This window comes from Myzus persicae, unplaced genomic scaffold (assembly GCF_001856785.1).
Source record: "Myzus persicae strain clone G006 unplaced genomic scaffold, MPER_G0061.0, whole genome shotgun sequence".
Lineage (NCBI taxonomy): Eukaryota > Metazoa > Arthropoda > Insecta > Hemiptera > Aphididae > Myzus > Myzus persicae.
Genome location: NW_019101353.1, coordinates 112784 through 137422, shown reverse-complemented (window position 1 = coordinate 137422; position 24639 = coordinate 112784). Strand labels below are relative to the sequence as shown.

At 27.4% G+C, this 24639-nt stretch overlaps 1 protein-coding gene across 1 annotated transcript; it reads right to left on the bottom strand.

Moving 5' to 3' along the window:
- Positions 1–210: 210 nt before the first annotated feature.
- Positions 211–8512, bottom strand: LOC111028766. The gene is made up of 26 exons (XM_022307522.1): positions 8432–8512; positions 7250–7385; positions 6819–6909; positions 6641–6752; positions 6126–6220; positions 5911–5985; positions 5746–5844; positions 5169–5677; positions 4933–5023; positions 4733–4841; positions 4567–4667; positions 4424–4495; positions 4237–4329; positions 3822–4138; positions 3359–3449; positions 3177–3288; positions 2505–2599; positions 2285–2359; positions 2120–2218; positions 1615–2051; positions 1372–1462; positions 1154–1262; positions 984–1084; positions 841–912; positions 654–746; positions 211–569 (listed from the first exon to the last, which is right to left on the bottom strand). The coding sequence occupies exons 2-26, from the start codon at positions 7382–7384 to the stop codon at positions 286–288; spliced, it is 3558 nt and encodes a 1185-aa protein (XP_022163214.1). The 5' UTR covers position 7385; positions 8432–8512; the 3' UTR covers positions 211–285.
- Positions 8513–24639: the final 16127 nt, after the last annotated feature.

The window sequence follows — 24639 nt, the reverse complement described above, 5'->3', positions numbered from 1 at the left end:
AGTTTACTTTTCCACATTTATAATATTATGTAGTGCCATATGAGCCGGAAGGATATTATTATCATAGGCCTTAAACTACTAGAGAAGAACTGTGTATAACAGTAGCATTACGAGCGGAGTTACAACATCTCGCAGTGATGTAGGCTGTCCTTACAAAAAATACAATTGTCTATATCTTTTAAGGGTAGTAAATAAAAATAAAACACAAAATAATAATGCATGATATTTGTATTTATTTATTAAATTGACTGTAATGACATTTTATATAATATTGTTTTAAATGAATTAATCACACGTAATGCTAATAGACGAACTCGAAGATGAATGAGTAGATGAACTACTTGAATGGCTACTACTACTGCTACTACTGCTCCAACATGAAGTGTGCGATTCGAAATATGAGGTATCAAATACGTAATCTCCATCTATAGTTTTAGATTGATCTATTTTGATCATGTGATTTGGATTGTAACCACTGTACAATAATGATTGAGTAATAGATTTCATAGTATCCAGGCTTGGAATTCTGTCCCTCGTATAAGCATAGACTTGGTATACTTTTTCTGTACCTGTGTAAACAAACAAAAATACTGTAATACAGAATTGTCCACAGATAATAACAGAACATATTGTCAAACTATGTGAGTACTAACTAAAGAACGGGTTGTTGAAATCGTTTGCAACGCAGAATATTAAGTAATCGTCTTCTTTGTACCCGATAATACTTGCTATGATTTGGGTATTGTCTAGAATTAAGTTTATAATTTATTAATTGACATATGGTTACAACATGAATACCGTAAAAAATGTAAATTCATAGTTAAAATTAACAATAATTACATATATCTGATGGCGGTTTACAAATCATTCCATCAACTGGTAGACAATCTTTTTCCACAAGAGGTTTATCATCTATAAGTAATCAAATCACAAATATTAATTGCAATCATTAAGTTCACATATTTGAGAATTTTAGGTCGTACAATATCCTTCAGTATAGAATGCAAAAACGGATGTACTAAGTGGATGGTCTTCAGGATAACATGATGAGATATAACTTCTCGTCTCTTGTAATTCGGAAGTTCTAAAATTATGTAAACAATGTGTCATTAGTCATTATATTTTAAAATAATGACCTAACATTAAAGCTTACATCATATTGTAACCACGATCCATCACCATGTGAGGAATTTTGGGATTCCATTTTTCCATTGATACAGTATCAAAACACAGTTGTAATGAACATGCAGGGAACGCCGTATCTAAAAACAATAACACGATCAAATATTAATTTGTTTTTGGAGCAAATGGCTACATCATAATTTATAAACAGTCAAGAACATAATATAAGATAGCGTTATAGGAACTTACTCATGAAACCGACCCTCGAATACTTGCTGCCGTAATATGAACAAGGTGTAGCTTCTTGCATGAAATAAACTCCAGAGAAAGCCTTTCTAATCTATAAATAATAAATGCAAATGTTGATATTTAATTTGTAAGTCAATCACTTTAAACTTATAAGTTGAATCGTTCATTGCAACACGAAAAAATCAAACAGATACTAGTTCAAATATAGAATAGTTGAAAATTAAATTAAACATTTATAATTACTGATATATTATCCAGGCCATTTAAGATTTGGATACCCTGGTATAAATCACATGGTGCGTATTGATACAAGCTAGTGAACTCTGTGCTCTTCTCAATTATCACAGTCGATTTCATAGTTGTTGTTGTTGAACTAGATTTTGAAGTTGAAGAAGAACTACTGCAGTCACTAACGATTGATTTCGTTGATGATGACGTTGAAGATACGGAAGTATGTTCCACCACGTCATTGATATCACCAGTTGTAATTGGTGACAATGAAGGTACCGTCAGTGAAGGTACCCCCAGTGAAGGTACTGAAGTTGGTACTATCGAATGATCAACACTTACCAAATAGTAAGGGGACAGACCACTTCTCTCAATATCTTCGTATACTTTCTTATAAGTACTCCAATCAGGGTTTTCATCTCTTGTTACTACCCAGATGATATACTTATTTCCTAAAATATATTTTTATAATTTTTATGTTGTTTTAAAATAGTTGAATTACTTTTACTATGATTCTTACCGCTAAAGAAGTTTTCATACTGGTTGATAACAACTATCGTCATATACTCTTCCCAGCAGTCATCAGCACCGATGACAGCGATTGTGTATTCTCTCTGACCTGTTATAAAAACAGAAATGTGTGATTTGAGAAGTTATTATTATTATTTATACTATATTAACTTACAGGTACCCTTGCCGATCTTATGCCTGAATAACTTCTTGTCAATAAATGGATATTTTTCAGTAATTGCGGTATCATCTGGAAATATAATTTACTAAATCATTTTTCGTGTAATTAAATTATTGTTTTTATGAAAAAAACAAATAATATTATTTAAATTTAAAAAAAAATATTTTTAAAATTATTTTTGTGATAAAATATGTATAAACTGTGATTTACTTACAATATTTTTCAGAACCGACGTTAAAGATTGCATATGGGCTAGAACAGCCATATGCTGGGCATAATAATGCTTTTTGGGTTTCTGTACACTGGGTACTAATAATGACAAATAACTTATTATAATATACAAATATGTATAACTTTAAGTTCTTAAAATATGTTAAATACATTTAATCACTTTTAAACCACAATATTAAAGGTTTTATTGTATTTTGTTTTGTTTGGTAAAGTATACAAGTTCTTATAGGCATTTGGTAATACTTCTACGTAATAATATTCAAAACATTGTAGGTTGTATATAAAAAAAATTGTCTAACTCAGTAGCATAGACACTATTGTGAAATGGTGGAGGGGTTAAGTATAAATTAAACAAAGTTTTTAACAGTTTTCGGAAATAAACAAAACATTTATTATGTCAATTTGGGGGGGGGGGGGGTGAACACCCGAAATTTTCCTGACTACGTCACTGCAGATCTAACTAGTTTTTCAATTACATATTTTTTAATTTTTCAATCCAGTTTAATTTACTTGATGATTTAACACATTGAAAATATAATACTTGTTACTATTTTTGGTATGTTAATTTTTGATTTTACTTTGTTAAAGTGACAGTGACAACAATCAGGCTTCTAAAATTGTTTTGACTTTCAACTTTAATATATTTAATACTCACTAGATATTGTATGATGAATCAATCATTTCGTATTCAGTGTTATAATCGGTATCATCACATGGTGTGGTATCCTTGAATATCAGTTGATTATTGGTGCAAGGATAACTGTTGCCTGTTATATAAAAATAAATACAATCATTGAAATATTTGTAATAAATTTTCAATAGTAATATTTTACACACAGAAGAGTCCGGTTTTTAATGGATTATTTCCATTTATGTATGTTGGTGTAGCCATTTGTAGATTCCATGTTCCTTGGAATGCAATAGTAGCCTATACATATTAAACAACTTAATGAACATTTGAAAAAAAGTGATATAGAAAAATGTTATCATAGATCTACCTAAAATTAAATGGCCTGATTACAGAGAGAGGGGTCTGGTGGCCGACATTTTTAGCAGAGGCTTAACCCTTTATGCCCATTAGTATCAGAGAAAGAAATTAGTTCATCAATAATGATAACAACATTATTTAAAAAAACGGAGTAGTATGTAACACGTCTAGTCAGTACTTCAACTAAGAGCCAATTATTTTGTATAATAATTGTACTTAGGATTTTCAATTTCCACTTCTCATTAATACCTACCAACTAGATCCAATTTGATACCAGAGACCACCCTCAAAAACTTAAACTTATATACTTACGTATTGACTGTCAAAAGTTTTAACGTCCCAGTCCTTTGGACATATTGAAGGTAGTTCAGTTATAGGGGAATCATTTCCAATGCTGATTCCACGTGTAGAAACCATACTTTTAGTCATAGAAGTACTGGTAATTGTTGATTTAAAATACGATTCATCAAATGTATATAAATCATCAATTGTTTTCGAATGATCAATTTTGATCATGTAATTTGGGTTAATTCCACAACGCAAGATTTCTTGGGTGATACTATTCATAGTAGTTAGACTTGGAATTCTATCTCTGGTGTAAGAATAGACCAGAGGTACTTCCTTATTTGCTGAAAATTTAAAGTAATGCGTAGGTATAAAACAAGGAGATCCGTAAAATATTTTAATAATTTTTATAAAAATGATTGTGGATTGTTTAACTACTAACTTATCAACGGGTTATCGTACTGGTTTGCAACGCAGAATATTAAGTAATCATCTTCTTTGTACCCTATAATACTTGCTACGATTTGGGTATTGTCTAAAATTAAAAATATAATTTATTAATTGATATATAGGTACAACATAAATTCCATTAAAAATTGCAATTCATAGTTAAAATCAACAATAATTACATATATCTGATGGCTGTTCGCAAATCATTCCATCAATTGATAGGCAATTTTTTTCCACAACAGGTTTATCATCTAAAAGTAATTAAATCACAAAAATAAATTACAATCATTAAGTTCACACGACAAAGAACTTCAGGTCTTACAATATCCTTCAGTATAGAGTGCAAAAACGGAGAAACCAAATGGATTGTCTTCATCATAAAATGATGAAATATAGCTTCTCGTCTGTTGCACTTTAGAAGTTCTAAAATAATATAAAAACAATATATCATTAAATTGTAGAATAAAAATCATAGCATTAAAGCTTACATCATATTGTAACCACGCTCCAACACCATATAACGAGTATTGAAATTCCATTTTTCCATTGATACATCATCAAAATTTATTTCCATTGAACAAGAAGGGAACGCCGTATCTAAAAAACAATGATACGATTAAATATTAATTTGTTTTTGGATCAAATGCATAAATTATGAACAGTCAAAAACACAATATAAGGTTCTTACTTAAAAAACCGGGTTTTGCATCAAGGTAATCGTAGAACGAACATGGCACAGCATTTTGCATGAAATATCTTCCAGACAAAGCTTTTCTAATCTGAAAACAATAATGCAAATATTGATATTTCATTGAGAAATAAATCACTTTAAACTAATAAATTAGATTGCAATACGAACAAATCAAATAAATAATACTATTTCAAATTTAGAATAGCTGATAATATTTAGGCTTGTATTATTACTGTTATATTATCCAGGCCCTTTAAGATTTGGATGCCCTTGTATGTGTTGTACAAATCACATGGCGCGACTTGATACAGGCTAGTGAACTCTGTGCTCTTCTCAATTATCACAGTCGATTCCGTAGTTGTTGTTGTTGTTGAACTAGATGTTGAAGTTGAAGAAAAACTACTGCCGTCACTAACGATTGATTTCGTTGATGATGACGTTGAAGATACGGAAGTTTGTCCCACCACGTCATTGATATCACCAGTTGTAATTGGTGACAATGAAGGTACCGTCAGTGAAGGTGCCGTTAGTGAAGGTGCCGTCAGTGAAGGTGCCGTCAATGAAGGTGCCGTCAGTGAAGGTACCCCCAGTGAAGGTACTGAAGTTGGTACTATCGAATGATCAACACTTACCAAATAGTTAGGGGACAGACCACTTGCCTTAATGTCATCATAAGCTTTCTTATAAGTACTCCAATCAGGGTTAACTTCTCTTGTTACTACCCAGATGATATACTTATTTCCTGAAATATATTTTTATAATTTGTATTTTATTTTAAAGTAGTTGAATTACTTTTACTATGATTCTTACCACCAAAGAAGTTTTTATACTGGTTCATAACAGCTAATACCATATATTCTTTCCAGCAGTCATCAGCACCGATGACAGCGACTGTGTATTCTCTTTCACCTGTTATACAAATAGAAACGTGTGATTTTAGAAGTTATTATTATTGCTTTTATTATATGAACTTACAGTTATCCTTGCCGATCTTGTGTCTGAATAATTTATCGTCAAAGAATGGATGTTGTTCAACAATTGGGTTTTTATCTAAAAATGTAATGTAGTTATCATTTAATGCGCAATTGGATTATTGTTTTTATCATAAGAACAACAAATATTATTTGAATTCATAAAAATATTTTTTAAATCATTATGATATAAATATGAATTAACTGTGATTTACTTACAATATCTTTCACAGCCGACGTTAAAGATTGCATATGGGCTAGATTTGCCATATGCTGGGCATAATAACGCCTTTTGGATTTCTGTATTCTGTGTGCTAAAGATAAACAACGTATTATAATATATAACAATGAATAACAGTGTTCATAAAATATGTAATATACATTGAATCTTTTTTGAAATCACAACATATACGATTTAAAAGTATTTTGTTTCGATAAAAATGTATTTTAAAATAAGAATGTTAAACTCTTCTAATGATTTTCAGATTAGTTTACATTGTTAAACGAATGTGTTGATTTTATATTAACTAGTTGTAAAATGTGATTTTTTCATTTTTTGATTCATTTCAGTTCATCAGATTGATTAACATATTGAGAATATAGTCCGTGTAATTGTTTAACAACGTAATTAGTGTATGCCATTACCTACTGTACTTATGAATTACAAAATTACAAACAAATTTGTTAAAGCGTCAATAGTCGGTGTTTTGATGTACAATATTCATAATACTCACTAGAGATTGTATGATGAATCAATCATTTCGTATTCAATGTTATAATCTGTATCATCACATGGTGTGGTATCCTTGAATATCAATTGATTGTGAGTACAGGGATAACTGTTGCCTATTATAAAAGTTGAAATTAAAATTGTGTATTTTAATTAGTGTTCAATAATAATGTTTTTCATACAAAACAGCCCGGTTTTTAATGGGTTTTGGTCATCTATGTATATTGGTGTTGTCATTTGTACGTTCCATGTTCCTTGGAATGCTAATGTTGCCTGTACATATTAAGATGCAATACATTTTTTTTACGAAGAAAACATAATGAGCTGAATGAATTTCAATTTCAATAATTTATGTTCCTCCATAATCTTGTTTATTATATATTCAATTAAACTTATGTGCTATGTATTCATGTTTTTGAAAAACATTATGTCGACACATATTATATCATAGAGCTGTTATAATTTTATTAAAGAAATGGAGAACATAAACTATTATTACTAGTTATATTGAATACTAATTTTGTGTTTTTACATGTAATTGTGTGTTTACACTACATATATTATTATTATTATTTCCTCTCAGAATTTTGATATATATTGTTTTATTACTTACGCATTGGGATTCAAATGTCTTAATTTTCCATTCAGAAGGACATATTTTAGGCAAACTGATAGAGCAATCATTGTTTTTTACTGGGCATGCCACAGCAGCAGCAATAATAACGGAAAGAATCAGTACAGCCCTCATCCTAATAATGTAAACGTAATGTTAGTTACAAAATAGTGTATAAGCTTTTTTTCATTTTTATTTATATTTCTATAAAATTGTTAAATGTTTTTGTTTATCTAGCACACAACAAATTCAATTAAATATAGATATCAATATTATTTATAATATAATATTCTGTAATACAATGATAATTCAATGATTGTTATATTGAGTATTGACATTGTAATTCAATCATTTTACTGTTGATATTTATTTTCAATCCATACCGATTTATTAATTCAATTATTCTGAGTAATTGTATTTTAATTTATCACTTACGATCGGTAAATTGTATTATATATTTTTTTGAAATATTAATCAGTTGCATTGTTCATTTTTTATTTATTATTATTATTTATACGATACCGAAGTTAGTAAAAGCTTATTTGATTTACTTCATAGAAATTTCATAATAATTATTATATGTACTATAATATTAATACATATTGGTGTGTTGTAAATGCTAGTGTTTAATAAAAAAAAAATTGTTCTTTTAAGCTTTCAAGGCCCAAGCCCGTCATAATATTAAGAATTCTGAATTTGCAACTTATTTGTGCATAGTTGACAGTTTTGATCACATTTGTGATAATATAGTGTTTGGAAGAATGAAAAAATTTAGATTTTGATGTACAGTACTATAGTTCAACAGTAGGTCGAGATTAACAATTATTAAGAAGAAGGTAAAATAAAATGTTTGTTTTACTTATAATTATAACTGTCTAACTATATTCGTTGTTTAGGTATTTATATTTTGAAAGACTATTGAATAATAAATTAATTATATCTAGATAAGCAGATAACATATGCATTACACATAGGAAACTGCAGTACCTAGTTCAGATAACTGAAATATTAAAATATCTATTTTTTTTTTCTTGTCCAGAGTTAGTTGTTTTTTTATACTATTATACATTAAATAAATAATAAATAAATAAAATAATATTATTATTTTGCATGAGCATTATGTATTTCTAAATCATTTTAATAAACTTCTAAACAATATATTATGTATTAATAAAAGCTTACCTGTTAGTTGTCTTTGACCGGTTCCCAACAAGACGAACTGAAAGTTGATTCTAGGTGTGTTGGGACCCATTATTTATAGTCAAAAACTGTAACAAATATTTATTTTATATCAACTACAAAATCAATCAATGTCAAAATTTGTGTTTACAAAATTAACAATATGATCTGACTTCAATTTATTTGATTTAATGAATGTTTACTAAAGCAAAATTTATGACGAACACTTATTTTTTTCAAAACATTGTAAACACGAAAAAGACAAATCAATTAATTTTGAATCATTTTATTCTTATTTATGCTCCCATGAACTCTGAATTTTTAAATTTTCATTATTTTAAAATTTCACATAAGTGAATTTTTTTTATAGTTCTCGAGTTTTTTCGATTGTTTAGAACGTTAAGATTTTATTAAGATAAATGATAATTGAAAGAAAATGTATGGTCAACCAATCGCATCGATTTTAGTTTTATGTTTATAAAACCTGGGATGCAGCTTTTTTGTATCGTAGATTTTGACTTTCGAGTATACCTCATTATTAGTTCAAAGTAGAGATGTAAAAATCAGTGTACTTTAGTTCACCAGTCATATAAGTAGCTAAAAATTGTGAATACTGCATTAGAAAATAGTGTAATGGTAAAGGTCCTACGGTAGATATTTTTTGAGTTAGGTACCTACAACAAAATAATAAAAACTGTTGGATAAGAAATCCTTATTTTTGTAAATTTAAATTTAAACTTTCATACAGAATGAATGTGACTTAGTGGCAGTTGATATGTTCTTTCTTTTATTTCAGTAGGTAAGAATAATTTATGAGAAATATTTTATAATTTCAACTTTATGCTATTAATAAACCAAATCCATTTGGTCAAAATTTCATAAAAATAACAGTTTTTTCTGAATTTTCTTTTTCTCAGTTGTTCTGTAAAATACTGAGAATTTTAAATCAAGATTTAATTTTTTAACAGAAAACAGCATTTATAAATAAGCATTTATATTACTTCAAAAGTTGATGATACTGAAAAATAATCATAGACATCATTGTAAAATCATTACATTATCACTCCGCTTAGAATTTAAAAAATTAAAAACCTAATAAATAAATTATGAATTATTCTTTAAAATTTCGCACAGAGCTAGTTAACCTTTATGCAATTATGTCATAAACTATATACCTATTTAAATTTAAATTAATATTTCATATAATATTTTTAAATTACATAACTATAACTAGGTACCTCTATTTTATTTTGTGGAAAAAAGTTATAACCTATGTAATATAATGTTCAGTATTCAATATTTTACTTAAGCTGTTTTAATATATATTGCTAGTATTCTGTTTCAGTTTTTGAAAAAAAAAAATCAGTTATTAATATTTTTTCATACTAAAATAAGGTCAGTAAATAAATTTTTTTTTAGATATTTGAAGTACAAAATTCAAGAATCTAAAATACCAAACATTTTACAAAAATATCATTTAAAAGAAGTTATTGAATAATGGATATAGTATACTTATATTATATCTAGTTTCTATAAATATTATTTTCTATGCGACATCCAAATCACTAAATTTCATTGTATTATCGTATGTAAATTCTTATAATTTTACAAAAATTTTCAAATAATATCGAACTTTACTGTGGAGATTTGAAAAGCCCTTCACTGCTACCTAATTTTTTGTTAAAAGAGCTATGTAGGTAATATGTTTCAGTTCCATAATAAAAATAAAAATCACCATTGATAAATATTATTATTATATTATTAAGAAATAGTATGAAATGTACAATGAAGCTATTTTCATTCTACTCGTATATCGTATTTTTAAGTTTCCTGATATCAATAACAAACCCTTATAAGTTATAAAGTTAACTTTTTATAGTGTTTATAATAAATGTTCTAATTTTATAACATAATGCTATTTAATTCTACACTTATCTAAAGCATTTTAACGTTTACATTCTCATTTAGGTTAGAGTATGATTACACATTAATCAGGTACTATAATTAGTAATTACCATTATAAGATATTACCTATACATGTATAAAGATCGTCTAGATTTATTAAGAGATTCCTGGGAATTTACTTAGCTGACATGTCCGGAAATATTACAATTAAGACTAGGAGCTTATCGGGAGTATTATAATCTGTTAGATATTGATTATATATTTTAATGTTTAGTTAAATATATGGCTGTCAATGATTAAAACGACAAATATTTTATAACCTTAAATATTAGAGAAGAATGTGAAAACTTTAATTTTAACCCTAACCTATCCGTTCTGAATGGACTTTTTTCATCAAGCGCGCAGTGCATTTCATTTATTGGATTTGGTAACAATATTGAAATGTAACAATCTATTGGTTAATCGTGACAACCCTTCAATAATATGCACCATCAAACATGGATAAGGGTCATTGTGTTTTTGGAGTATTAGGTTTTTACAAAATATTATTGTAATAAGCTGGTAATTATTGGATTTTCTTAGTTATCAAAAAATTAACAACTAACTTTACATAAAAACTTTTGTTGTTAATATAATAATGATGATCAACCATGAAAAATAAATAAAATACATAACATAAATAATACTAAAAAACCTTTTTGTGATTTTTATGATTGACATTATTTTTAAAAGTATTTTGACATGTAACAAAAACTTGTTCACACTAATAGGCATGTTACATGTTTATTTTACATGACAATCGATTTATTTTGTTTCGATGAATTTAAAACAAGATGTCATTAAATTGATTTAGTGTTCATAAAATATTTCGTTATAAAGTCAATGTTTGACGATGCTATTCTAATAGTTTTGTGGCACAAAACAATTTCGAGTAATATCCTCATATTTTTATGATGATCAAAATTAATGGTAGTATTATATTAATATTTATCACCCCAAAAGCCAAATATATAGATTTTGTTTATGTTTTAGTAGTACATTGTATATTTAATTCAATTCAGCGATTTATGTGAGTTTAATATCCATATTGTTTTATAATATTGTTAATTAATAAACTAATTTGAGTAATTATATAATTGTTTATCAAACAATACATTTTTGTATCCTTAGAAGAAACTTTTGTTGATACCTATATTTTATTGGTAAACACGTTATCTTTGATTATAAAAGTACATTCATTAAAAGTTGAATGTATCCAATTATTTTTTTCTATATAAATTAGATGTATACTATATAGTGTTCTAGAGGTTATATTTCTAGAATTTCCATTTTTAATATTTATTATATTGAGTACCTATATTTATCTCAACATTGTATGTGTATCGTATATTATACATATGCATTTTACACTGAATACATGAGATGTCCTAAAAATAAAAGAGTGCTCTACTCTACTAAGGTTTATAAATACTATTATAAACCTATTTACTTTATTTATTCACTATCATTATTTATTTTTATAAATTCATGGATATCTGCGTCAAAAGCGTACAAAGGGTTAACATTTTCATATCATCATCTTTATATAAATCATAATATTATTATATATTTAATGTTTTACTCAGTAGTATCGTGTACGTCCACTTAACCACTTATTAAATTTAAAGTACAAAATGTGTTCTAATATATACCTATTTAATATGTAGCATATTGTAATATGTCAATGTCGTTATACTTGCATTTACAACAGCTTGTTTTTCGACAAATATATTACGCACCCCTTTTTTATATTCAAATTCTTTAGTTTCAAGTTATTGTTATAACATCAAACTTACACGCAAATAATATGCATATATATATGTACTACATATTATTATCATGAACACTACATGCGGTTTAGTTTCATATAAACGAGTATTTATGTTTGGATACAACATTTTTTTTTCTTGTATAAATGGAGTTGTGTCTTTTACATGACATAGAAAATAAACAAACACAATATTATTTCGTTGACACTGTAGATTTTGAACGGATTTTAGAACATTTTTGGCTATGCAATCGCTCCAAGGTTCTTACACGATATATACATACTGTTATATATATATATTATATATTATAGATTTAATTGAATATTTATAGTATAATGTACTTTTGTTTTATTTTGATTATTTAAACGCTTAAATAAGGATGCTATTTTTTACTGTTCACCATCTGATGATGTGGATGATATTATTATTTGAAAAAAATATAAAATACAATAACAGATGATGTAATATAAAAACAGAAATAACTTTATGTGTTTTCCACCTTTTCTGTAAAGAAAATTAATGAAAATGTGTATTATTTAAGATATTTTATTAATAATGTGTACATAAGTAATGCACGTGTCAATACATAATGGGTTTCAGCATTTGTCTGTCCATGCTAATGTAACATGGAGTAAAACAGAACCCCCGGCCATCTTATTTTTAAATTTGAAAATACTAGCCTCGTCACATACCAACATATGCATGTTTATAATAAATAATGTACAAAATAAGCAAACGAAAAATATCAAGTAGACTCTGATTATGTCGTAATTCCTGGTAAATTAACTATTATTATTATACTGTATGATAAAAGTTTAATTAAAATGTTTTCATGAAATAATAAAACACACTTTTAAATATTTTAACACGTACAATTTTAATTTGAACTTTTTCAACATTTTTCAATACAAACAAAGTATATTATAAAAATATTATAGGATTCAAATTGAATATGCTGATAAAAAACTTTAAAACTTAAGGTATAATGCATTTTAACATTAAACTTTTATGATGATTATTATATGTTTATTAAATTTATACAATACGTAAGAATTAAGTATACCTACCTACTGGCTACGTCATAAAATATTATAGGTTGTGTACTTTGAACTCTTCAAAAGAGTGAAAATGTTTTAGGTATTGGTATATAAATATAAATAGAAAATGCATTATTATATCGAGTTGTTTTGAACAGTATTAAAAATGTTTCAACTATTTATTATGGCTTCGTAAAATAAAGTGATGCATAATGGTTGAGTGTAACTTTAAATATTTCAAACGTACAAGTGATAACTCTCGTGTGATGATAATCACAAAATATTATTTTGGAATAAGCCAAGATTTCGATTACTTGAAAATTATTATTTATACATTTGGTATAAAAATAAGGGCATATTGAAAAGCAAAAGCAATCTACCGATGGTTATACTACCAACGAAAATTCAATGGTAAAAATAATCACTATGCGTATCTTGAAAATGTTGTAGGTACATTTGAAAAGATGCATTTGGAAAATTAAATACAGGTGCCTGCCGTGTAAGGTGAAAGTTTCCCAAACAAAATTCATTAAGTCTTATCCAGGACGTCAAATATACGAAATATTTAATCAAATTAATGGAAAAGTAACTAGTAGCTAACCATAGAATTTAAATATTTTTTTCCTGAATTATATATTTTTAATAATCACATTATTTTTCCTTGTCCCTTGGCTCTATAAATGAAGGCAACAATATCTTGGGACAATTTTAAATTAGAACCATGATTTATGAATTTATAATTAAAACAATAATAGAAATAAACAAATACATCTATATAATATGGTTTACCTATCTCTAAATATATACCTATAATAAATATTAATCGCCGTGAATTGTTGGTAAAATAAAAGTTGTATTGAAAACTGTATCTAACAAAAGTATAACTAATTTAGTATTAGTAGTCATACGAGAACTATTTAAGATTTATAAATATTTATTAAATACTCATGGATGAATTTCATTAACTTAACATTATATTCATTATAATTTTAAAATAAGAATAGATACCTAATAGAAATATTGGAGTTTCAATAAAAGGATGGATGGAAAAACAAAATATGTTTCACTGTTGTCTTTTTTAACAATAACTATATTATATTATTATTCCATCGCTCATTAATCTTTTAAAATTTGGTTTTTGTTTTATTACAATATATACATAAATGTGTATTATAATTCATTATAATATTCATAACTATTCTTGCATGATTAATGATAAGTACTTGCTAAAATTAATCAGCTTATAGGAGGAACTAATATTTTGTAGACTTGAGAGTTTAAAGAAACTTATATTACAAGTAAAGCTTATTTTTAAGGTAGGTAACTTATTTACTCCGTATTCTAGCAAATTGAATCTCTTTTTACTTGTATGTTAAAGCACTGAAAAATTAAAGATTTATCAGTTTATAAATAACTCAATTATAGCTAAAGTATAACTAGGTATTATAAATTCTGAATTATTTCGTAGATAATTAAGTAGATACTACGTATAATCATATACACGTTGTCTGTAATAGATCTGGTATCATGTTTAGACTATTTATCTAAAACAAATAATTTCAAATTTCTCTAGCATCGATCTTCGCCAATAATTTATATTTCTTGACAATACAAAATAATCAATTATAAGTTTTTAGTTCATATAAATAATGAATGTCTATATGTCGTCTATTGTACATATACGTTCTGTTTATTGGCCCAATAGCTTCATGGTAAAATTTTGATATCATAATACTGTAGTTTTAGAATAAAGTCATCACAATGTCAAATTCTATTTAATCGAATGTGACAGCTGGTAGACGGTGTCGGTAAATTACTTTGAAATAACGACATTGCATTTTATCATTGTGGGGACGCCGCCCCCATGTGCTGTCAATTGACCCATAGGACTAGTGAAATGTTTCCGTTGTTTAATTAAATGGTTTATAATAAATTATATTTTTGATAATTCGAAATATTTTAATACAACTTGTACACTATGCCATAGTAACTATTGTATGAGATAGTAATTTTATTACAAAATAAAAAGGAAAAGCTATTGCCTGTAGAATACGCTTTCATGACGAGTATACTTTATTTTTGTGACCAATTCAACGTGTAATTTCCGTTAAGACAACATCATGGCATCATGTATGATATTATTGATAACCACATTACATGTTTTATCAGAAGAAAATACTTGCATCGACTAAAGTATACTTTAATTCCTATTCGATGAGTCGTCACTCGTCAACGCACGTGGGAATGATTTTTTTGTTCACACAACCATCACTCCACACCCAACCGGACATAACTCTATACTTATATTATTATAAATAGCTGAACGGACCAACAGTGATCGGTTTCCGCCACGGCAAAACGATACATGGCCTGCTTCGGAGTGTGATCGTAGTATCGTACGAATGCTTCGCGGGGCAGTGATGTGTGTTCAGCCGGACGGATTGCCTACAGTACATGGCATAGCACTTATCGACGGCAGGCACCGGGTGATCGGATGAATAGGGAACCGAAAGCTCAACGAAATCGACAGTCATTATAAAATCTCCGGAATCACTCACCCGCCAATCGCAAAGAGAGTAATATTGTCAGTTGTCACCGAAAAGATTAAAATCGGTCATCATCATTGTCAAAACTATGATGTTAAGACTTAACAGTTAAGTTGATATTATTAGAATCATATGATGATTACCTATGTGAATAACAATACCTATGATTTTCGATGAAAATCATACAAGCCCGTCATCAAAGCCCGTGGCCAGCCCAAATATTTAGGACCGAATTTGAAATCAAAATGTAGAGGTGGGGTTATCTTAAAAATGAGGAACAACTATCAGAATAGTAGAATACCCATATTATATGGGGTGACTTTTTTTTACACATCAACCACAATTGTCTTAGTTGAGAATCAATCAATTGTGAAGCATTCTTATTACTAAGTACATTTAGCGTTTAATTAAATAAGATATATAGGTACATTAATTCTAACAGGAAACACTCTGCTCAAATGGTGGGGATCACCAATCACCATGGTTACCATTTGGTCAATATTATTGGACCAATTAAAATCTGTAAGTTGAAAGTATAAATGAAATTGTTAAATTTTATAAACGCAATAACATTTTCCAAACATTTAGATTAATTGTATGCTGTTACTTACTTATGCTTTATACTGTATTACAATAACTACCTAGTAAAGTAAATTACAAAAATAGCAATATATATATTTATAATATGATAATAGGCTGATAGTCTGTCATCGTATAGAATCTTTTTTTTTTTTTTATTGAACAAAACATAATATTTACAAGTTATACAATTATACAATAAGTAAATGTGATGGGAAATGATTTACAGGAGGGGGGAGTTGCCCATTGGCGACACCCCGTGAGAAGAATATTTTTTTACGTATGCAATAATTTATAATTATATTCAAATTTAACACATCCATTACAGTGACTTACTCAATAGGCGATAACTAAGTATACGCTAAACTCCTACTGTACACCAGAGCAAAGTTCTCTTTCAGTATCTCTCCTTTTTTAAAAATCAATTTAAGCATGTAAAAATATGGTGTAATTCTGATGTACAAAATCTACTGGTTATGTGACAAATTTAATTTTGCTAAAGCATTTAAGGTATCCTCGTGGTCTTTCTAGATAGGCTGATTTCCGGAGACTGGTTTATTTTCCTCTTGGACACTTGAATATCATTTGTAGGTCAATTAGTTGACCATTGCTTGAATTTGATTTCGTTTTAACTTATAGTAACTTTGTGTATAGACACGCTTTATTATACACTATACTGTATAGTGTATAATAAAGCGTCATAGACTATATTATTAAAGGAGTAGGTAATGAATAGTTATATCAAAAACTAGTTATTGTTTGAAATCGCTGTATATGATCACACGTAAAACACGTCGTCAATTTTTAACAATAAGTTAATAATAATTAATAAACTTATTGGTCACCTAATTTAACCTCATTTTGTGACATTTTAGGTGTATTCAACAACTAAAAAATGTTCTACAACTATGGTCCCATTACATTTTTCACACACACACACACACACACATTATTATTATTATTGTACAAATATTACGATCTGCATATAAAACAGACTAATGCTATTTTTATTCTTATTTTAATAAACAACATTCTAAAAAAAGCATAATATTGATTTCTTATATGGACTACATAAATATTATATATAGGTGCTTGGAAGAGGGTTTATTTAGTTTCTAACAAAATATGTCTCATGAACAATACAATGAAAATTTAATAATTTATCATGCAGATCAGTAGGTATTCTATTATTATTTTCTCAACTATAGAATAGAATAATCAAATTTTGTATTAAAAATGTGTGTACCATAAGTTATTTCGGAATTTTAACAAAAACTACGATACAAATCTATACTAGTTCATCATATACCATCTAACTACCTATCTAAGTTATGTGTTAGATTTTCAATATAATGCATAATGATAAAAATAAGAATTTTGATGTTTCAATTAAATTTTAATCAATACGTTTTATTTTATATACTTGTAGAATGTAATATTTTAAGCTTTTGATTTAATTTTGAGTAAAAAGGTTTTTAAAAAAAGAAACTATCTATGTTAAGGATGTATGAAATATGGTGTACATGGAACATAAAACGTATTTTGTGTAATATTATAATTTAATGTGCAGGTAGTTTACAACATATGTTGCAATATTGTTTATACTATTTGCCGTGTTTGGTTAGGTAAGGGTAATGAGGTATGTCATCATAAAATAGAATCGGTATAAGAGGTATGTTTTAAGCTGCAACTGGTTTTAAGAGCCACATTTAAACTTTTAAAAATACAAATTGTGTATGGTTTTTCATTTAAAAATATGAAAAAAAGTTTCTTTTTTATTGTCAGTGGTCTACCATATTTTATAAACTGTATGATTTTGAATTTTTTCACTTCAAATTAATATATTATTTTTTAAATAAAATTACTAATAACTATTAATAGCATACATATTACATACTATTTTTTTTTTTTTTAATGAAATGTTGAACAATCTGCACATAAATAATATTTAGTACCAAATAAAATTATATTATTATCAGTAATGGTTTTGACAAAACTACATAGGGAGGAGAAAAAAAATAGCACTACTAAATTATTTTAATCATCTTGCTGAGCATTGTCCAATCGTAGGTGTACTTATGTTTAATTATTATTATATTATAAAACTTTTACATTAGTTACTGTTAATAATTGCCATAAACTGTTATTTTTTATTATCACAATTTAAAAAGATTTAATTAGTCTCATGGTGGTGAAGGGGGTCACCCCTATCACCTGTTCCTAGAAACCACCACTGATTATTATGGGTATATTTTGATATTATTAAGAATAAAGAAGTTTTCTGAGATTCTGTTAATGAATGGTTTCTTCTTCATGTGATTCATGTTTTTGTATACACTTTTCTCTCTGTTATCATATTTACTTATTGTTTTTCTTTTGTAAGCAGATGGAATATATTTAAATAAATTTAAAAAATGTATTGATGAATCGCTAAATTAGACCATAAATAATATGATATATGGTTCTCTGTCGTGTACCTTGTATTGCCTATACCTAACGCCGTAATACAATACGCCAAACAATAAGCATTGATTAAATACAAATAGATAGCCCACGCCTGTACGTTGTTCGGCAGCGCTCTGTACCCGATATTTGGACCCGATATTTGTATTTAATCAATGCAATAAGGAAACAAGGTGGGGTTGTGGTGAATCTTTACTATTTGATTTTACTTTTTGATATCGGGTTTAAGTGCATTCAAAATCAATGATGGTTTAGACAATTATGTAATTTATCAAATGATACATAATGGATATTTGGAATAAACGCCAACAGGGCGGGTGAAGAACAATATCCAGTATTCCAGTGATGGCACTTCAGCGTAAACTAATTAAGGTTTATGGTAAATATTTATTTATAACCTTTCGGAAGTATTTTCGTGGTTAAAAATAGATATTAGGTTTGAGAGTCTTGAACGCAGGAGTTGGTATGATGTTTAAGGCGGATTCTGAATTTGGTAGTATTGTAGTTTGGCTATATTTCAGTGAATATTAGTATGGAGGGTATAATTTGAAGCATACGGAGAAGCGTTAATTATGACTTTGTAACTGTAAGTATGAGGATTTTTGATCGGAATACTTTTTTATTTTATATTAGTTTTTTGTAGAACCCCAAAGTCGAATAATTTATTTATTATATCATAAATCCATGATCCATGGGTATGCATCTATAATATTATGGATATGAGTTTAAGCCAACTTTAAGACAATAATTAATGTAAATGTTAGTTTTGATGTTATCGTAGTATGGATCTTCTCAGATAAAGTTGTCTATTTAATTTGCGTTTCTCATATCTTAACAAAATAACTAAAATAGATTTCGAGAATGATCGGAATACCATAATATAGTTATCTATCATAATTTCTCAACTGCAAACTATAATCCTTACTTTAGGTTTGAGGGATCTACAGTGATAAAATAATAATATAACACATTACACTTTGGTATGATATATTACCTTATTTTGATTACATTATATATAAGGTAAATGCACTTGTTATTGGCATCAGTATGTAAGGTTATTTTACTTATTATGATACTTGTATATTACTTGATTAGTTAAGTTAATTATGTAACTGTCGAGCTATAATATTACAATATACTAAAAGTTCAAATTAAAAAAAACATTTAAAAAAAACATTACACAAAAAACCACTCATCGATGTTAATCGAATAAACTTCTTACCCCACAGGCAAACTCTAAAATGTCCATCGGGAATGAGGACCATACATATCATTTATTTTAATATATAAACTAAATTGACTGGCACAAAATATAATTGGTTAAAGTAAAATCAGTGATTTCTAATTTAGTGAATCATATTGTAATATTATACATAAGAAATTACGTTTTTCGGTCAATAAATAGTTACATTGCTTCAAATAATATTTAATTTATAAATCTATTCATCAACATTTTAAAAAAAATGTATCAAAATTAATTTTTTGACACAATTTAAATTTTTTTTCATTTTTTTTTCAAGCTGTCCAATTAACTGAATGCTTTTTAAACACAATATTATATTATATATTTTTTATCTCTTAATGATAACTTTTTAATATACTATATTGAATGAACCCATCGACGCTCATTATTCAAAATCATAAAATCTGCATAAAATGTCTGGAACAGAATTTAAATAAAATATTACAAGATTAAATGGTTAGATGATAATTTAAAAACAATTGCAATCCTTTAAATTGAAAAGTTACTTACTAATTTACAATTATCATTTAAGTATTCAAGTGTATATTATTCTGTTGAATTTTTATATCACGTTGAATTAAAAATACTAATGCTATTTAGGGTACTATTTTTAATCCCAATTTTATTTAATACTCGCAAGAAAAACATTTAAAATAAACGAAAGACAATTTTCATAAATAATATAAAAAGTTTTGGTATTTTTAATTTTAAAAGAACAGAAAAATACCATCATCGTTTAGTAATATAAATATCTTCTTTCTTTTTTTCTTACCCTGTTTTATTTTTGCAATTTTAAATATTTGTCACTCGTTTTGTGTCTATATTTTCTTTATACTTACAACAGCGTAAAAAATGATTGCTCAAGTGTAATCATCAAGTATATTTGTATATCATAAAGTTTCATTTTAATCGTACAAGAAGAAAACAAAAAATAAACCTTTATTATAATTTTAATAAAAAAAATCATTTTTATTGACAACTTATGTAGCATAATACATGTCTTCATTTATATTGTTGTGAAATTAATTTATAATCCTATAAAAAATTACATTCATACTTCACCTATTAAAAATCACCATCACTCCAAAATTTGAAGATCAAAGCATATTTCTACTTTATAAAATCGTGATGGCTAACACAAAAAACCAAACACATCATTATAAAATCAATCATCACTCCGCGTAAAATTGAATATATTTTAAATTAATGTATTAATAAATTGAAACACGTTGATATGGGTCAGTGGGTTAATTATTCCCATTATCGTAGGTTCTATAAATATACACTTCGGAGTATTTAATCAAATGCTCAAATCGTGTGTTCATTGTTGTTTTTGTATATTATTTTGTTATGTGTATGTTTCGAAAGGCGCTTAATTAATTAGGCAATTACATTGTTTAAGTACATCATTTATTACAGATCGTCTACTGTATTTTGAACCACCACCCACCAATGTTGTATTCGTTTACATAAATTATTTAAAATAAAGTTTATTCCAATAAATGGTGACGGCACCATCTATTCCTGATGTAATTTCAGTGGAATGTGTCAGGGGTGGTTCATGAGTATTGCTGATGTCACACACATAAAAAAAAATGACATAAACTTATAAGTACCTGAATAACCAGCATTCGTTTCACGTATGTACACGAATTACGGTTACTTGATACGCTTTTATCAATGATAATGTGTCATAGTCACATAATATCTTAAGATGATACGTATATAAATATTTTTTGTTTGTTTTTTAAACTTGTATAACCAGACGTGAGTGTTTACCTATAGTAGGTACTCATATTAACATAATTTTACTTGACGTGAAATTATTAAGACATAAACATAGGTAATGTTAATTGTTTAAAATATTTATTTAAAAAATAAGTAGGTAATAAAAATTATATTGATTTTGATCGGTATACTTTTATGTCGAAAACCGTATTATTTACCTACCAATATTCACGGCACACTTAAAATATCTGCCTGTTAATATAATATACCTATTATGTATTGAAATTTGTAATATTGTTATGCAATCTGACTTATGAAAAAAATAGTTATTAGTTTATTCTAATTAGTATTCATAGAGATTGCGTAATAATTGCAATAATTATTATATAGATACTTTGGTTTATGTCGATTGCCAATAATGGTCGATGGAAGATATTTAAGAATATTATTGTTGTCCTATTTTTTTTTTTTTTTAAGCTTCGGCAACTGAGGCCATTAGCTGTAGTAGGATTTGTATTGTATGTTTGTTTGTATTGTATATTTTGGGACGGTAGGGGGGAACACGTGTGTGTTTGTTTTTGGCAGAATTTCGAATGGGGCACCCGTAGGTTTCTGCCATGCCCCGGGGTTGGGGGATGGCAGCACTTGTTCTCCGGTCACCGCGACTTGTCCGGAGAAAAATGCCGCCCGGTAGCCGAGGATCGAACCGCGACCGGCTGCGTCGCAGCGGACGCGTCAGACCACTCGGTCACCTCATCCCCCTGTTGTAATATTATTTGACGTTTTTGGTAAATAGTAAATACCTACACAGTTATCTACACGTCTGACACATCTATAAAAAGAAATGAGATTTTTAAGAAAAAATGTTCGATACTTAGTAGTTAGACGTACTGAATCGAATATACAACTAACACAGATCGATACACTCAAATTTCTTGGTTGAAAATCTTGGGAGTCTGCAGCTGTATACTGTACAGATATATTTACAAATTAATCAAACGGATGATGGAAACGAGACCTAGTACAGAACACATACAGCTATTGTATTGTCATAAAAGTTTTAAAATATATTGAATAATATTAATATATTAATACAAAAAAGACAATGTCACATTTGAACAAAAAATGATGCGATTTTTATAGTTGAAAAAAATATTATATTGAAGCTCTGAATAACTGTACCATATTAGTATGTTTAAGGGGAAAAACACACAATATAGACTTTATATTATAACTTAATAAAAGCGGAAACTTTACTTTCCGCTCTGCCGATGCCGATGTAATATCATAGCATTTTGGCCACGATACAAAAAGGACATCTTTGGTCATTATTATTATATGTTCCTTTTTACTAGAAAAACTTGAATTCAGTATGAAATGATTTGCTATTATGTAAGATAATTATATATTTTATTAATAGTATACAATAATATAGTCAACCTATAATACAATTCGAGTGCAATACTACCGTGTACTTAGCTGCCTCTTCGATAAAGTCCTAAACAAAGATTATACAATTGCCCACAGAAATAAACATACGCGATACGTTTTTAAATCTAGGATGGTTTTCAAATACGACAATAGTTTGAAATTGTTCTAACTATGCAAAATGAAAACAATTTTGGAAAAGAAGCTTCCTCTATGTGTTTAGTCGGTAATGTCACCAATTCACTTTACTGCCCTACGAGTGGAGGGTGGGTGGCTCAATTTTGAGTTGCTTATGGGTTATTTTAGGTTCGTTTCGCCACTGCCCCAAAGCATTCTACACAACAGACATTGAATCTTATTGGGAACCCTTTGCGTCTTCGTAGACCTTCAGTGAAGTTGAGCATTTTCACTGAGATAGACCTTAATACTATATCCTATTGTATTCCAAACAATATTGAATCTTAATATTCGTATACAAGTGCACTATATAACATAATACATATCTCTTGTTCATTTGAACATTTTTGTTTATACTTTATTTGTATTGGCATAGTCTTAGGATTCCGATAAATATCTTCCAAGAAATAAGAATAAATATCTAACTACTTATAGTATTGTTGTGTAAATTGTAGCCACGGAAAAATCATTATTATCGGGAAATATTTAACTTTAAAACGTTTGAATATTACTTAACACATTAAATAGTTTAAATTTTTGTTGTGCACTTGAGCACGTTTTTATTATTATTATTATTATTATTATTAACCTCGTTCAATTTCATAAATATATACAGAGTTGACTTTATCTTAAAAAAGGTAAACATACGTCATTCTCATTAAATGCAAAAAAATAGTTTCAAAAAGTACAAAGATAATATTATAAGTATTGGAGTAGTGGTAGAATTTCGATTAAGTCAAAATGTTGGTATTTAATTACCTTTATTGGATAATAAAATGTGTTACAAAGTAAAGTTACACTAATTTGTTTATTACATCCCCTAATAATACGATAATTATACATAATAACAATTTCATAAATAATTAGTAAAAATGTTTTGTTTGCTTTTATTAATCTAAAAACTATAAATAGTAAATACCTAATTAAGGGCTTGAGTTTAAATATACAGCTAAATTACAACTAAATTCTATTGTATTATAAAATATCGCTTGAAAGTAGAGGCTACGTAAAAAAAATTTAAATCTCTGCTAAATATTAATACATTATTGTCTAATATAAACATTATGTGACAAATCAGAAATACTGTATATTTTAAAAATTAACTGTTTGTGAGTATATATGAAATGTATATCATTAAATTACCATCATTAAATTTAATTATTTATTTTTATTCAACAATGTCTTTAACTAGTAACTATAAACTATTAAACAGTTTTAATCTGATTGATAATTTGACATTATATTAATTAATAAGAATTATCTAATATTTTACATGAACTAAAAGCACTTTGTATAT